Source organism: Thamnophis sirtalis, unplaced genomic scaffold, assembly GCF_051295495.1.
Source record: "Thamnophis sirtalis isolate CommonGarterSnake01/CBP01778 unplaced genomic scaffold, rThaSir2_p1.2 scaffold_1, whole genome shotgun sequence".
In the NCBI taxonomy this organism is placed as follows: domain Eukaryota; kingdom Metazoa; phylum Chordata; class Lepidosauria; order Squamata; family Natricidae; genus Thamnophis; species Thamnophis sirtalis.
In genome coordinates this window covers 109,131,552-109,149,848 of record NW_028261381.1, presented here as the reverse complement: position 1 = coordinate 109,149,848, position 18,297 = coordinate 109,131,552, and the positions used below count along the sequence as shown (strand labels likewise).

The following is an 18,297-nucleotide window of genomic DNA, read 5'->3' as shown; positions in this document are numbered from 1 at the left end:
GTGTCCTGCTTGAGCAGGAGATTGGACTAGATGACCTCCAATGTGTCTTCCAACTCTGTTATTCTATTCGAAAAGGATTCTTTTACTAGGATGCCGAGTATTGCAACAAAAGATCCCAGGAAAATAAAAGTCTGCTCCATGTATTAATCAGTTATTTGCATGTTTGGATCATCTAAACTCAAAAGAATTGTATAGGCTGCAATCTAATATTTGTTTCCCAATTAATAGGAAATTTGAAGAAAGTTTAATAAAATATAATCAATCATTAACAAATTTTATGTTGTAGATTGACACCTGTCTGGAATTAAACTAAGTAATTATAATTTTTAAGCTAGCAATTGTTTCTCCAGTTTAATCATTAATGACATTAAGCATTGATACACGCATTTCAGACACAAACAAATTAAATGGTGAATATTTGTCTTTTTCATACTTACAGAGAGATGCTACATTTCAACCTACTGTTGAAAAAGGTTATCCATCCCTGATCTAAATCCTCTTTTATCTAAATCCTGCTTCCTCCAGCTCCATTCCACATCCATGCTACAATTGATTGCATATAAAGGTGAAATGTATTTATTTTATTTTATTTGTTTGTTTGTTTGTTTACCAAACATGTACAAGATAACAAGTATAGGTATGAACATAAACATGAACAAAGGAAGTAAATACAGATAAATGGGGACAGCAAGAGATGGTAGGAACACTGATACGCTTATGCATGCCCCCCAATTCCAACAAATTGGAAGCAAATTGTTCTTACCGGGTGGAAGTGCCAGGTAGGGGGCGACCAGTGTCTACCAGAACACACCAGCAGTAGCCCGTGGACTGATGACACTGCACTGGTTTGTACAGTCCTCCAGGGGCACATTCAGGGATAACAATTCCTTCACGTGGATTCTGCTTGGCTTCCTCAAGTGCACTCTGCCTTTCTTGGTCACACGAATTAATTTTCTCTGAAAAAGAAATCATGAATTACCATGTTTTTGGAGTATAAGATGCACCAAGATTTTGAAGAGGAAAATTTGTAAAAAAGTTTTTGCACTCTGCAGACCTCCCAAAAATGACCCATTTTTTGTCAGAAAAAACGGGCATGAATAGCTTTTAGGAGGCTTAAAGAGTGCTCCTCTGCAAGCCTCCTAAAGATGGGGGCCCCCACCTTTAGGGGTGCCCCCCCCAAAATGATAAAAAAAACAACCTGTTTTTTGCAAAAAAAAAAAAACAGGCCCTTTTTGTCAAAAACTGGGCATGCATAGCCTTTAGGAGGCTTATAGAGTGCTCCTGGGGGCTTGGGGGTGGAAATTGAGCAAAAAAATGGCCCGTTTTTGCTCATTTCTGCCCTCCCCAGCTCCCAGGAGCACTCTATAAACCTCTTAAAGGCTATGCACAGCCATTTTTGCAAAGGGGCGGGGTTTTGGGAGGCAAAAAATGCTGTATTCAGTTTCTAAGTTGCACCCAGATTTTCAGCCTCTTTTTTGAGCGAAAAAGGCACGTCTTATACTCCAAAAAATTACGGTAGTCACTATTCGGGAAATTTTAAAGGAGCTTCCATCTTAGCAGCTTCCCGCCTCTAAAACAAAGCAAAGCAAAACAAAACAAAACCCCGCCTAGTTCATATATCACATTATCGTAAATCATGATGCAGTTAGAATGGTTTAGACTTAACGAACCAGGCCTATAGCTTGTTCAATAGCTACCTCCTTGATTGCAACTTTCATCTTTTCTCCTGTTGTTCACTTAGTCAAACAGAGAGAAAGCAGATTGAGTAACCCTTCAGTGGATTGCTTGGGTTTCTATTCATTTGTTTTGATAATAAGAAATGTAGAAAAAGAAAATGGAAAATCCTCTACTGGAATGGGAAAAAAATCCTAGATATATGAATCCTGAATGCATTGTTTGTGAAAAGGAAGTGTGAACATGCGTGAATACAGGACCATCGTTTAGATATAGGAAATATGAAGTTGAAATGAATTTTATATTTTTATAAAATAAAGTAATGAAGCAAGTTGGGGGGAAATAACATGCAGATGGAAGAAAAATTGACAAAATCTGCTCAAACACGGATAAAATCTGATTGAACTCTGCTGGTTAGCATTCATGGTAAAGTCTATTTTATAGCAATGATGAAGACAGAGGAGAAAATATTCTTTCTTTTCTTTTCCATTGCCATTGCAACTTCAGTGTTCCCAGTAAAACTTTTCCAAATGATTCTGGAGCCTTTTGAGATCTGGGCACTGGATGATTTACAACTCTCAGCGGGTTAGTTACAACATGTTTATAGGGACAAATAAATGACACTTACACTGATTTAGAATTTACACTTCCAGCAATTTAATCTACTGGAGTGCTTGGCCCTTTGGTGGTCAGACCTCTTTGGAGGAATTTGAGTGCTCAGGTCAAGCAAAATCAAATCCTGATATTTCTAAACTTGTGTTTTTCTTCTTGAGAAATAAATGACATGTTATTCTACGGATAAGTGAATGATGGACACAGAAAAGGAAGAAGCAAATGCAGATGTTCAGCTATTAGAAAAAAGACTTGTTCTGTCTGGCAGAAACAGATGGAAAGGACACAGGTCACAGCAACTCAAATAAAAGCATTGATGTCAGGACTTGTCTTGTATTTTGTTTGTAGAATAAAAGCTGCTTCGGTTACACTCCAAATTCTATTTCAAATAAGCTTCTCAATCTCTACAGTGTTAGTGGCTTTGAATAATTGCAACAGACCTTAAATTGGACTTGGAAACTAATTGGAAAGCAATAAAAGCATTATTATTTAAACCTTATACGTTTTAAATAAACCTCAGGATTCAGCACTTTTTCAACAGCTTTTTCATACTCTTTGCAATCTCCACACATTTTCAAGGGCTAAAGATAAAGCTCCTTGGCTTAAGTCTGATCCTTGATGAGTGCATCCGCGTAGTTTTTGGCAATGTTGCACTTCCAAATCTGTTCACTGCCTTGGAATTTGAGCCCAAAATTTAATGTTGCTAAATGAGACATTTGTTAAGTGAATTTCACCCCATTTTACGACCTTTTGTGCCAAGTGATTCATTGAAGTTGTTAAGTTAGTAACATGGTTAAGTGAATCTGGCTTCCCATTAACTTTGCTTATCAGAAGTTTACAAAAACTGAACACATGACACAGGGACACTGCAACCATCATAAATATGAACCAGTTGCCAATTATTTGAATGTTGATCATGTGACCAAGGGAATGTTGCAATTGACATAAGTGTGAAGTCCTAAGTCACTTTTTCAGTGCCATTGTAACTTTAAACAGTCACGAAATGAACTGTTGTAAGTTGAGGAATACCTGTACAAGTCAGGGTAACCCTGCTTAACATCAGAAAACAGCCCAAATCAGATAAAACTGCTTGGTTCTAGCTTAAAAACTAATTATTGTGCGTAGCTCAACTACTTTTCTCCAGCAAAGAGTAGATCTTCAGACTATATTCATTCAATTCTCTATATTGGTTTTAGAGTGACAGGCTACAAGGTCTAGATACTATAACAGGTAAGTCTAAAGTAGTACATAGTATACTTGGCAATACAAACTTCTCATGTAGATTAAAGAGTAAAGCCTTTGATATGTCTTCATATTTAAGAATTCAAGCTACATTCAAAATTACAGGGCTTCTCAGCAAAACGTTTTGAAATCATATTTGAAGTAAAATACTAATCATCTCAGCATATAACCATGCAATGTTACATAAACACTCTCTCAGGTTATATGTTTGCATGTGTTCATTTATTTAAACCAAACTTCAATCTCAAAGGTTCAAACTCTCAGGAGGTTCAGAGGTGCACAATAAAAGCACGCAATCCAAGTAAGGATACAACATAAAATACAAAACTTTGTAAACAATAAAATAAGCCACCAAACCATAAATTTAACCAATTTGGCCTCGTAGTCCGAACATCTACCAAAAGAGTTTCTTGTGGGTTACTTCCAGAGTGCAAATTAGAAGCCAACCCATATTTATAGGGAGGCCATTCCAGATCAGTGTTATCCTTGAGTAATAGAACCTCTGAAATCCATTCCCCTTTTCCTTCCTAAATCAAATATCCCAGGCCATTTCCCATGGAAGACTGTAATCCTGCAGGCATCTTGGTACCAAGCCATAAAAGGATTTATGGATTAGCCACAGCATTTTAAGTTGCATCTGGAAGCCCAACACTGTTGAAGGGTGGGTCATAAATGCCACTATTTGCTCCAAAATCTTCCATGTACTTTCGAACTGAAATAAATTCAAATTACTGTATAGTGCAATCATTTCAGTGAAATTATGCATATGGTAATTATTTTATCCCGGGAATGCAAATGTAATTCAATTTGAATTCTACAATCTCAGAAAATTTTAGTTTCTGCATTTTCTATGACTTTTTCTATTTTATTGTCCTACCAGTTCTTGCTTGCAGGCAAATGATATTTCTTGCAAAATCTTCCAGTGCACCATTGTTGCTACTTTGTCATGCCGTTCATTGTTTGTAGTCAGTCTTTGCTAATAAGGTAGTTCAGTGATTTTTCAACTTCTTTGCAGAGGCAGCATTTGCTATCTCTGGCTGCCTTCTCAATTCTGGTTTTGTATCCACTTGTTCTTAAGGCTTGATCTTGTGCAGAATCAGCTCCTCTGTTTCTCTTTTCAATTTTCTGTTTTTTAGCCATTGACAGATCTTGTTATAGCTGCTTTGCCTATTTTTTTAAAATATTCTGGCCATGTCATGTTTTGCCTTCTCATGTCTATTTTCTATTTTTCATTTGGTATTCTTGAAGGCCAATTTGATCTCTCCAATACTCAGTAAGTCTTCCTGGTATACTAATTTCAGTGCATCTTCTTCACCGATCTTCAAATATTCTTCCAATGGCCTTTTTTCTTTCTTCTTCAACTGACTGGTGTATTTGCAACATTCCACACCCATATTTTCCTTGGCAAGAAGCAGAGGTGGGTTGCTACCGGTCAGGGTGCGTTTCTGCGCATGCGCAGAAGTGACCAACCAGCTGGCCGGAGCCTTCCACTGCTACTACTACCAGTTTGGTCAATCTGGGCCAAACCAGCAGCAACCCACCTCTGCTAAGAAGCCATGATTCACTGGCATTATTTTCCAGATCTTCCTATTCAGGGCTTTTAGTTCTGCTTGAGTCTAGTCTATTATTCCAGCTGTGCATCTAATGATTGCAATTACCCAGGTATTAATTGCCTTGACTTTGGACTTTAAGATCTTGTTTAGTCAAATGATTTATTCACTTCTAATCTTTTTAACTTCAGCATCTATTATTATTATTATTATTATCATCATCATCATCATCATCATCATCATCATCATCATCATCATCAATTAATTCTTGAATTTTCCATGCTTAGTTCACATGATAAATACATGTCGGACGATTTACGTTTTTAGTTTACAAAAGGTAGCCAAATGATTTTTGAATGCCAGAGCAGAACATGATCAAATAGCACAGTTTTAGAAATAAATGCCAAGGCTGGGGTGATTTTTTTTAAAGGCAAACATATACCCATATCCAGCTTCTAACCTTAATAGATTACTCAGTCTTCCTTTCAAATAACGTAATGTACAAATCATTAGCAACTGTAACATATTTACCTGACTGCTACTGCTGGCTTTCATAGAGCAGTTTATATTTCCATTTGTCTCATCATTACATCATCCTGTGGTTTTCATTAAAGGTTAAAAGTGTAGAATGACTGCATGGTTGAAATCTGTCTTTAACCAAACCCAAATAATTCCACAATAAAAGAAAATAAGGAAAAAGTCTAAGGTTTTTACAGAAGAAGTCATTATATAATGACTTCTTATATAAAGCCAATATGGGTTTGTCAAAAACAGATCATGCCAGACTAATCTTATTGCATTCTTTGACAAAGTAACAAAATTAGTGGACCAGAGGAATGCCGTTGATATAGTTTACTTGGACTTCAGTAAGGCATTTGATAAGGTAGACCATCAACTACTACTCAGTGGTGGGATTCAGCCAGTTCGCACCTATTCGGAAGAACTGGTTGGTAACTTTCTAAGTAGTTCAGATAACCGATTGTTGGAAGAAATCTCCTTTTGCTTTTTTCCACTTTACAGGGCTAATCCTGTAAGGAAGGCAGGAAGGAAACATTCTAGTGTTGTTTCTAGCCTAATCTTTATTTCTCTGCTTACAGAAACTGCCTCTCCGGTTAACCCTTATTACATTGTAACAGCTAAGGCAAAGCGTCCATTGACCTGAGTGACCTTGAGTTGGCCACACCCAGTCACATGACCACCAAGCCCCAGCTACCCAGATGGTCATTAAGGCAGAGAACTGGTTGTTAAATTATTTGAATCCCACCACTGCTACTACTAGGTAAAGTAGAAGGATGTGGGTTAGACAGCATCAACACCAGATGGATTTGTAACTGGCTGACCAACCGCACTCAACGTTTAGTCCTCAATGGAACTGCATCTTCATAGAGGGAAGTGTACAGTGGAGTATCCCAAAGCTCTGTTTTGGGCCCAATACTCTTCAATATCTTCATCAATGATTTGGATGAGGGAATAAATGGGGAACTCATCAAATTTGCAGATGACACCAAGCTGGCAGGAATAGCCAACACTCCAGAAGACAGGCTTAAGATACAGAAGGATCTTGACAAACTTGAACATTGGGCACTATCTAACAAAATAAAATGAAATGAAATTCAATGGTGAAAAAGCAAGGTTCTACATTTAGGCAAGAAAAACAAAATGCACAGGTACAGTATAGGTAGTACTTTGCTCAATAGTAGTAACTGTGAGAGGGATCTTGGAGTCCTAGTGGACAACCATTTAAATATGAGCCAGCAGTGTGCAGCAGCTGCCAAAAAAGCCAACACAGTTCTAGGCTACATAAACAGAGGGATAGAATCAAGATCACATGAAGTGTTAATACCACTTTATAATGCCTTGGTAAGGCCACACTTGGAATACTGCATTCAGTTTTGGTCACCACGATATAGAAAACATGTGGAGACTCTAGAAAGAGTGCAAAGAAGAGCAACAAAGATGATTAGGGGATTGGAGGCTAAAACATATGAAGAACGGTTGCAGGAATTGAGTATGTCTAGTTTAATAGAAAGAAGGACTAGGGGAGACATGATAGCAGTGTTCTCAGGAATTGCCACAAAGAAGAGGGAGTCAAACTATCCTCCAAAGCACTTGAGGGTAGAACAAGAAGCAATGGGTGGAAACTAATCAAGGAGAGAAGCAACTTAGAACTGAGGAGAAATTTCCTGACAGTCAGAACAATTAATCAGTGGAACAGCTTGCCTCCAGAAGTTGTGAAAGCCACAACACTGGAAGTCTTTAAGAAGAGGTTGGATAGCGATTTGTCTGAAATGGTATAGGGTTTCCTGCCTAGGCAGGGAGTTGGACTAGAAGATCTCCAAGGTCCCTTCCAACTGTGCTATTGTATTGTATATAATCCAAATAATATATTCTAGGAAAATTAAGAAACTACCGGGTGAAGGAATAATAATCTGTAAATGGTCAGGTATCTGTTATTTATCCTTGCACTATCAGTCACAATAAATTACTATCTCCATCTATGACATATATCAATTCCACTGATTCCTAGTCAATGTAGTTCTACATCCATAAATGAGAATATTCAATTTTGTGGTGCAAATTTGTGTGTGTGTGTGTTCGCACATACACGCACACACACACCCCACTGGATTCTGGAATGCTCTTCCAAACAAGGATTTAGGGATTTATAAATGGAAATAATTTAATACTTTATTCTATAAGAAATATCCTTTTAAGAACACTCTTAAAATTTATTTCAGTTCATTAAGATGCAGCAAAATAAGTCTATCTTTGAAGGTATAATTCCAATGTCAGAGTAGCAAGAGGCAAACAAGTTTAGAAAATAGAACTTATACTAATAAACTAACTACATTCCATAAAATGGAAAACATGATAAAATCCAACCCGAAAGAAGAAATTGAAGTTCTTACGCCAGAGGTAGCTGACGCTTCCTTTCCTACTAAATATTGACTATCCAGATACGATGCTCAAGAATGACTCACACTAAACATGAGTGCGAGATCTACACTAAAAAAATACACTTCAATGACCACCATCACATACAATTTGTTATAGATAGTTTGACTGTTTAAATCCAATTTTTAAAAAGGAAGGTAAAAACTAATATAAGCTAATGTGCACTAAGAAAAATAAATAAAAGAGAAAGCTAAATGTAAAAAAGGAGGGAAGTGAAACAAAAATAGAAAAGAAAGAAATGGGATACAAATAAATTCTTCCCATTTTCTTTATAGCAGTTATAGTAAATTTATATAACTGTTTTCTTTCTACAATCCATCCTATAATCTATAATATAAAAATGTTCATTTTTTTCTGCTTCATGCAAAATGTCAATAAGGGGATTGCTAGACAGCAATAAATTTAGACAATTGTCTTTTCTCTTATTAAAAAAGACAATTTAGCCATCTCTGCAAATTCCATCATCTTCACCTTCATTGTGGGTAATGCCAAATCTTTCCATCCATTTGCATATGAAAACCCTGCTGCTAAAATTTTTAGCCCATCTTATACTTTAAAAAATAGTTAAACTTTTTTCTGTTTCAAATTTCAATAAAATTGTACCGAGTATAGGCCGACCCGAATATAAGCCGAGGCACCTAATTTTACCACAAAAAACTGGAAAAGTTATTGACTCGAGTATAAGCCTAGGGTGGGAAATGCAGCAGCTACCGATAAATTTCAAAAATAAAAATAGATACCAATAATGCCATTGCCCATTGAATAACATATACAGCCTGCCTGTGCCCATTAAATATACAGTAGCCATTGTAAAAATTTGCTCTGCATAACAAATTATTATCACACAATACCGGTGTATTCAATGAAATACTTCACTCACCTCATGATGCTGATGTCCCGCTGTGATGATGATGTCCCGCCTCCTATGACACACGGCACAGTGATTCCTATCATTGGATCACTGTACCAGAGGAGGTGGGACATCGCTATGTGGCTGCTTGCCATAACAAGGAGGAGGTGGGACATCGTTGCAGAGCGGCAGGAGGGGGAGGAAGGGGAATCGTAAGATAGCCCTGCATTACATTAGAACGTGAGGAGGGGGGATGGTACGGTGCACGCTGCGCGGCAAACTGACACAGAGGGAGGGGAAACTCAGGGGCGCTGGGCCATTCACGAGCGTCACCCAGCGGCATGGCCCCGCCCCTTTTTCTCCTCCATTTCGGGCAAATTTTTCACTGACTCGAGTATAAGCCGAGGCGGCTTTTTTCAGCTCAAAAAGTGGGCTGAAAAACTAGGCTTATACTTGAGTATATACAGTATTTATTTAGCAATTATATGTTCACCATTTCTATGCAAATGAAGAAAATCTCTTTTTTAAAAAAATAAAAGCATTACCTGAATTTTTCATACTAGAGCTGTTCAGTTTGGAATCTTTGATGACCAAGTGTTTAATCCAAAGGGTAGGGGCTGTAATTTCTGAAACACAAGAATAGCCTTATAATTTGCTTTAAAAATTAGGTCATGATTTAATAATAATCATAATAAAACACAGTAAAAGCATATTAAACAAAATACCAATATATGTAGATAGGTATTTAGTGAGGTAGAGAGGTAGGAAGTGTGGGAGGGAGGTAGATAAGACAATCAGAGAGTAAAAAACATTTTTTTCAAATGTTTGTGTGCAAATTTTCCCAAAATGTCCCATTTTCAAATGCAAGCTTGCCACTTCATGTATGAAGTAACCTTGAGAATTTCTGAATAATTAAGAAATAACTTTTGGTAACTACTTATATACAGACATAATAACATTCTTTGAAGGAATATTAATACTGTACATCATTTTAATCAGGTAAATCCACTTATTCCTGGCTTATGATATACCCCCCAAAATATAGTATATACCAGGTAAATTGTACAGGAACTATGGTATGTAGCACAATATTAATTTTCATTTGCTGTCATGTCACAAAACAATCTCACTCTGATTTCAACCAATCCACAAAGAAATAATGTGCATAAACAGCAATTATCTAAAAACACAATTTGTTTTTTCAATAATACAGTCATACCTGACATTTTCTTTACATAACATTACATTTTGGGGACTGCATAAATCAAAAGAGGCTCTTACCTTCTCCATCTAAAACTGGTTGTGTTTCCATGGTGGGTGTTGGTTTTGAACCATCATCTGAATTGAGAGTTAAAAAAAATTGAAAAGAAACTACCATTATTGAGGTAAATACTATCTACTCTCCAGTACTGTTGAATAATTTGGGATTTTTACATGGCCCGGCCAAGTCCATCAGAAGAAAATCAGAGAGACAGAAAAAAAAGTACAAATCATAAAAAGTACAAATATAAAGGCAAAGTACTTTATGGAACTGGCTAAAAGATTAGCAAAATACTAAAATACTTCTTTAATTCTATTTTTTAAAGTAGATACATACTTTTATCATCAACAACTTCTGTATTGCTGAATAATGAAAATCATGTGGGTACACTAAATTTATCTCACATAATTTAGCACTTCCTAGAGACCTCTTCTTAATAAAGATGTTACATGATTTTGTGGGTATAGTGACCTCAAAACAAATAATCTCCTCAAAGTTTCTGGGAATGCAGGGACACAGTCCATTCACAAACTCACTGCAAACGCTGGATTTACGGAGGCTTTCCCATCCTTATAAATAATGGACAGGAGAATTGAAATGAACTATTTGACTGCAAAATCCCAGCTCTCCCAAATAATTTTATTAGTTTTGTTTGAAGGGTCTTAATCTTTTAACCTTGTCAGCTTCAAATTTATAATCAAGTTTTCAGAAAAACTTTGGTAATGACCATATTATTTCTATCAGTTTACAATGTAAGTGATTTGATACTAATGTAATTATAACAGAAGAGTATCAAAAACATATTGTATACCACCCAGAGACCCTCTCTGCAGGAGATGGGTGGCTAAGAAATAAGAAAAATAAGCAAATAAATAAAGCAAAGTGTTATTCCGTTTCTTTGTTCAGAAATGTTTGTAATTCTAGCCTATATCAAACAACATTTAAATGATATTAAAATTCACTACAGAATGAAGAAATTGCTTACATTAATCTTCGGTTTCTGTCCACAGATGCCTAGAAATAAAGCCATATTAGCTTTTTGTCTTACTTTACAAACACTGGGTCTAGACTGTGAGGTCTCCATTTTACAGATATATCAGAAGTGCAATATTGTCATTGTAGTGTTCCATTGCATGTACTTCAATAAACATGGAAGAGATACAAACCCCTTCCCAGGCACTGAAATACCTACTTATTTCATTATGTAAGAATATGGATGAATGGATGGATCTATCCATCCATCTGAACTAGCATTTTGGCATATTTGTTACAAGCAAATAAATAAATGCCTGGACACATATTAAATCCTTAAATACAGAAACCTCTATACAAAAACATTACAGAATATTTAATATGAAAGACAGATTTTTCCTCAGTTTTTGTTAGTATCTAATGTTGAATTTTACAGATTCAGTGCACACAATTACCCACAAAGAAATACCAAGAGCTGGAAGAAGGAAAGAGTTATATAAGAAAAAATATTTTTAATATATATATATATATTATACGTTCTCTGTAGCTCAAATGGTTAACTCCCTGCCTGGGAGGCAATAGAGCACAGGTTCGAATCCCAGTAAGGATATGGCTAGCTGATGAGAGCTAAATAGCTTGAAATAGATCTATACTAGTCTTCCTTTATTTATTTATCAGCACAAATAAAAACACAAATATAACAAAGGCAACAGTAAAAATATTGGGTTTCTGTCTGGATGGACTCTTGTGACGAGCCTAATGACAGAGAGTGGAAGTGTGACCTTCCTCCCACACTTGGGCATACCAGGGGTTGTGACTTTAAGTATATACCTCCCACCCTGGCTGGCTGATAAAAGGAGTCGTTCTCTGTAGCTCAAATGGTTAACTCCCTGCCTGGGAGGCAATAGAGCACAGGTTCGAATCCCAGTAAGGATATGGCTAGCTGATGAGAGCTAAATAGCTTGAAATAGATCTATACTAGTCTTCCTTTATTTATTTATCAGCACAAATAAAAACACAAATATAACAAAGGCAACAGTAAAAATATTGGGTTTCTGTCTGGATGGACTCTTGTGACGAGCCTAATGACAGAGAGTGGAAGTGTGACCTTCCTCCCACACTTGGGCATACCAGGGGTTGTGACTTTAAGTATATACCTCCCACCCTGGCTGGCTGATAAAAGGAGTCGTTCTCTGTAGCTCAAATGGTTAACTCCCTGCCTGGGAGGCAATAGAGCACAGGTTCGAATCCCAGTAAGGATATGGCTAGCTGATGAGAGCTAAATAGCTTGAAATAGATCTATACTAGTCTTCCTTTATTTATTTATCAGCACAAATAAAAACACAAATATAACAAAGGCAACAGTAAAAATATTGGGTTTCTGTCTGGATGGACTCTTGTGACGAGCCTAATGACAGAGAGTGGAAGTGTGACCTTCCTCCCACACTTGGGCATACCAGGGGTTGTGACTTTAAGTATATACCTCCCACCCTGGCTGGCTGATAAAAGGAGTCGTTCTCTGTAGCTCAAATGGTTAACTCCCTGCCTGGGAGGCAATAGAGCACAGGTTCGAATCCCAGTAAGGATATGGCTAGCTGATGAGAGCTAAATAGCTTGAAATAGATCTATACTAGTCTTCCTTTATTTATTTATCAGCACAAATAAAAACATATATATATATATATATATATATATATATATATATATATATATATATATATATATATATATATATATATATATATATATATATATATATGGTGATAAAAATGTACAAGTTTACATAGTATTGCAGGATTTAATCAGGGTGGGTTAAGATTTAAACTTTAAAAAACTTGTTTTATTTTTGAGTTTTCATAACTGTAAAATTTTCACTTTGATTAGAATGACATGTGTTGTCGCATTCACATATATGTGCACATGTAAGGCATGACACATAGTTTTTTTTTTCCTTGTTGATACTCAGGACCATGAATTGGGATTTCCCAAAAATGTAGAGAAGCAAGGGGTCTTTGGTGCTCTCTAAGCTTGGTTGTTTCCTTGCAGACATTTCATTACTCAAATTAAGTAACATCATCAGTGCTAGGCTAACATGTTGACGTCACTTAGTTTGGGTAATGAAATGTCTGCCAGAAAACAACACAGCTCAGGGAGCACCAAGAACTCCCTTCATTTCAATCCTGAGTTAATATTCTCCTTTATTAGTAGAGAAGTAATATGCCTTAAGCCAATGCAATGTGCCCCGAACAAGACAATAGAAAGGAAAATTATGAAACAGGAAAAACAAACATATAGCTATAGCATTCAAAAGCAAACATACAAAAGCAAAACCAATTATTCTATGGAAGAATCAGAAGTTATTGAAAAAAGAACAGCAAGATAATCAGATAGCACAAAAGATATTTAGAAGACCAGTGAATAAGGAATGCCTTCATATAAGGAAATATCACAAGATGTTGGTCTGTAATTTTTAATATAGATGCCACAGCTGTCTGCCCCATTATTTCTTTTGTAAATTTATCCATCTCTGCACACTCTAACACTTTCATTATCTGCCCCAATCCTATCTCCCCTCTATTCAATCTCCCCCTGAATAGGAGTAAGGAAGCAGCCACTGTTAAATGCTGAGGAATTTTGTCAGACAGAAGATCCTATGGTAGGTTGAAATAAATTTTGGGGAATCCCCACAGCTATTGGATGAAGTTGTGATTTAAGCCTTAGAAAAGGAGAAGAAGGACAAAGAACCAACTACATGGAGCATGAAAATATGTCCACAGAAGTAGCAAGAAGACACTAACAACATCCTTCATAGTGGTCACTTTGTGGAAATGGTCGAAACATTTTTTTTTCCAAAACTCTTATTAGGCCCAGAGGCCATAAAAAATTGCAAGCTTGTTTGTTATTTTGACCCAAGAAATTAAATTAGGATGCAGAGCATAATCATCAATCAAAACATGATATCAACTTCTGAAATAAATTGTATCTGCTTCTTACAAACCCTGCCAGTGGAAATTGAGGCAACATGGTGTAAAAACCATCAACCAAGCCAGAAAGTATTTCTAGAATACATTAGGCCACCCTCCCTTTCCCTCACCCTCCTCAGAGCTCCCTTGCAGGTGCACTGATATGAACGAGGTGACCTGGGAATATTCTTCATGCTTCAAAGGCTTTGTAATTCAGCATGGTGAGTATGTGTTTGCGACAGACAGCACAATTCTTTGGTGTGCAAGAAAGGCTGTTCGGTGCACAGGCAGCTGGAAGTCCCTTCGACCCCTGATGACACAATTCAAAGCCTCTTCTGTTTGGCTTTTTGATTTCTGATTGACATATTCACTGCTGGCTGGAGATAAATGCCATTGGAAGGACAATGTTGATCCGCTCCAACTATTCTGATGAAGGACTTTCTTCTTCTTCTTTTTTGAATAATAAACAAAACAAAAATGGTGTGCTTAAGTGTCTGAATAGAGCTCAAAACCGAGAAGTAGCATAGTGGTTTTAAAGAAGCTGGCATGTCACTTGAAGTGTTAATTATCTGGGTATACAATGAGTTTATTCTGACTCCAGACAAAGCACTTTCTTTCTCTGATAGAAATTCTTTAAAAGGGATATGTCAAAAGGGCCAATAGCTTTGAAAATCTTGACTCCTAAAAACTTGGGTACAAGTGGCATAGCACTGAAGTTCAATTGCCAAACTTTACTTATGACTTTGGACCATGCAGAAATTCAGCTAACAGTGCAATTAAAAATGATAACCATACCTGACAGCCATGCGGATCATACATTGAAGGAAATTATTAGGTATTTATTCCAAATTTCATAGGAATTACATACAGGTAGACCTCAACTTACAATCATTTGTTTAATGTTCATTCAAAGTTACAACACTGAAAAAAAGTGACCTATGACCTGTTCCCACACTTATGACTGTTGAGGCATCACATGATCAAACTTTGGGCATCTGCAACATGGTTCCAGCATCCCGGGGTCCTGGAATTATCATTTGCAACCTTCTTAGGGAGCTTCTGACAAGCAAAATTAATGGGGGAAGCCAGATTTGCTTAACAATTCACTTAACAACTATAGTGACTCTCTTAGCAACCATGTCAAAAAAAGATTGCAAAATGAGGAAAAACTCACTTATCAACTGCCTTGGGGCTCAGTTATGATTGTAAGTCAAGGACAACCTGTATCCAATTATAAGTTACAGAGATACTGTATGAAATCTACTATAAAGCTTATAATGGCACAGATTGTCTATGTAAGATAACACACTGTCAGTTACATCCCTTAATCCTCTGGCTTTTTATCATTATGCTCTCCATTTGCTAATGCTCTTCTATTAAAGTTAGTTTCATGTAGAGACAAATAATGGAGGACCAATCAGTTATTTCTTTCAGTTTCTCATTTCTGTAAGTCAGTCAGTTATCTAAATTCTTTATTTTCTCATTTATACAGTGAGACATCCCATCCCATTTAGCAATTTGAGATTTGAACAAAGTTTCATACTAGCATTTGGGGCATTTTTATTCCAAATATTTTATTATATTTTATTTGGGATTGTGCTAAATCTGCAAACAAATCTATGCATTTGGCACAGTTTCGTGTACTTACACATTTTTTAACATATTTTTCTGGTAAAAAAGGTTTTCTTAATTTTTTGGTTTGCAAAGTACATTGCAAAATGTGGAGTATTAGTATATGTTAAGAATGAATGAAGACCTTCCTATATGGTCTGGCTTTTCTAAACAATAAGGCCTATATATTGGCAGTTAGAGCTAGATGAAATCCCACTTTCAGTAACGTCAGAAGATCTTTAGTTCAGAGGAAGACAAGGAGTGTATTTCATATTTTTTTTCATTTTATTAGCATTTATAGGCCGCCCTTTTCCCTGAGGGGACTCAGGGCGGCTTACAATGATAGGGGAAGGGAGTGCAGGACAAAACACAAAAAGAAAATGTGAATAAAAATAATTAGCAATAAAAACCCAACATTCATTCAACATTCGGGAGGGGTGAGAGTAAAGTCTTATCCCCAGGCGTGACGGGATAGCCAGATCTTGAGGGCTGTGCGGAAGGCCTGGACGGTGGTGAGGGTGCGGATCTCCATGGGGAGATTGTTCCATAGCGTCGGGGCTGCAACTGAGAAGGCTCTCCTCCGCGTAGTCGCCAGTCGGCACTGACTGGCGGATGGAATTCGGAGGAGGCCTACCCTGTGCGATCTGATGGGACGCAGGGAGGTAATTGGCAGAAGGCGGTCTCTCAAATAGCCAGATCCACTACCATGGAGCGCTTTATAGGTGGTAAGAAGGACCTTGAAGTGCACCCGGAGACCAACAGGTAGCCAGCGCAGCTCACGGAGGATCGTTGTTATGTGGGTGAACCGTGGTGCGCCCACAATCACTCGCGCGGCTGCGTTTTGGACTAGCTGAAGTCGCCGGATGCTCTTCAAGGGCAGCCCCATGTAGAGCACATTGCAGTATTCAGTATAAAGTCACTGTCAATTCATTGCAAAAATGAATGTTTGATTGTAGGAGTTACATAAAGGTAAAGGTTCCCCTCGCACATATGTCCTAGTCATTCCCGACTCTAGGGGGCGGTGCTCATCTCTGTTTCAAAGTCGAAGAGCCAATGCTGTCCGAAGACATTCTCCATGGTCATGTGGCTGGCATGACTAAACACCAAAGGCGCACGAAGCTCTGTTACCTTCCCACCAAAGTGGTCCCTATTTTTCCACTTGCATTTCTATGTGCTTTCCAACTGCTAGATTGGCAGAAGCTGGGACAAGTAACGGGAGCTCACTCCATTATGCGGCGCTAGGGATTCGAACAGCTGAACTGCCAACTTTTCTGATGAACAAGCTCAGCGTCTTAGCCACTGAGCCACTGCGTCCCTTTCATAGCTGTATTGGTTCCCAAAATCTCAGTTTTTCTTGTGGGGAATTAATTAATTTATCTCCCACTTCTATTTTAAGGCTATACAATTTGTCTATAAAATACTTTTCTAGGTAGGAATTTTATCATATCCTCTATCTATCCTCTTATCTATCTATCATCTATCTATCTATCTGCATTTAAATCACTGCACATGTATACTTAAGACTGTATACCAATCTTCCCATCTCTATGGGAATTATGGAAGATAAAATCTAACATGAAGTTTGGAAGGCTAATATATACATATACATAAGACAAAATATGTTTAAATTAGACTTGTTTTGATTTAATCTTATTATTCAAGTACAAGGAGGATCTGGAGAACATATACTGGTAGTCCTTGACTTATGACCACAATTGAGCCCAAAATTTCTGTTGTTAAGTGAGACATTTAAGCGAGTTTTGTCCTATTTTTTATCTTTCTTGCCTCAGTTGTTAAGTGACTCACTGCAGTTGGTAAGTTAGTAAACTGATTGTTAAGTGAATTTGCCTTCCCCATTGACTTTGCTTGTCAGAAGGTCGCAAAAGGTGATCATATGACCTTGAGACACAGCAATGGTCATTAATATGAACTAGTTGCCAAGCATCTGAATTTTGATCACAAGATCATGGAGCTGCTGGAAATGTCATAACTGTAAAAAACGGTCATAAGTCCCTTTTTTCAGTGCCTTTGTAACTTTGAACGGTCACTAACTGAACTGTTGTAAGTGGAGGATTACTGTTACAGAACACAGTAAGCATTTACTTTATTATAAATATTTTGCATATTATTTATATCACTCTATATTGCAATTTCATTTATGGATATACAGTATCTTCCTGCATACTACAAATAATGTTATGGCTGTAATGCAACTAGATGTCCTTTATCCCCTTTTCCCCCCAATAAAAATACACTTTTTACAATGCATATTGGAAAGCAAAGGATTCTTTCATGTAAATTAAAACATTTTTTAAAAGATATTCGTAGAGAACAGAAAAAGCAGATTATATGATTTCTTGATTTAACAGGAAAATTTTTGTAATATACCTGATCCTAAGAATAAAAACAATTGGAATATACTCACATAACCCAAACAACTGTCTACAATGTTCACTGTTTTTCAAAAAATAATTTAAACTTTCCTGAAGTTAGGCTCTTAGAATCCATGGAACTGTATGCGTAGTTCATACCTTCCAAGCAAATAAAAAGCAGTTTCTGGCACAAGATGTAAAACGTAACCCAAAAGCGTGAAATATAAACCCAGCC

General features: G+C 37.0%; 1 protein-coding gene across 3 annotated transcripts in view; it reads right to left on the bottom strand.

Moving 5' to 3' along the window:
- The window catches only part of SMOC1 (SPARC related modular calcium binding 1), a 67,486-nt gene that overhangs the window by 10,997 nt on the left and 38,192 nt on the right, over nt 1-18,297 (bottom strand). For 2 of the 3 annotated variants that reach the window (XM_087721526.1, XM_087721508.1), the window contains exons 6-8: nt 10,165-10,254; nt 9,429-9,509; nt 764-956 (exon numbers count right to left, since the gene is read on the bottom strand). In XM_087721526.1, the coding sequence (XP_087577652.1) occupies nt 764-956; nt 9,429-9,509; nt 10,165-10,254 (364 nt within the window). The remainder of the gene's footprint in view (nt 1-763; nt 957-9,428; nt 9,510-10,164; nt 10,255-18,297) is intronic. The other variant, XM_087721516.1, reaches the window with a different exon arrangement.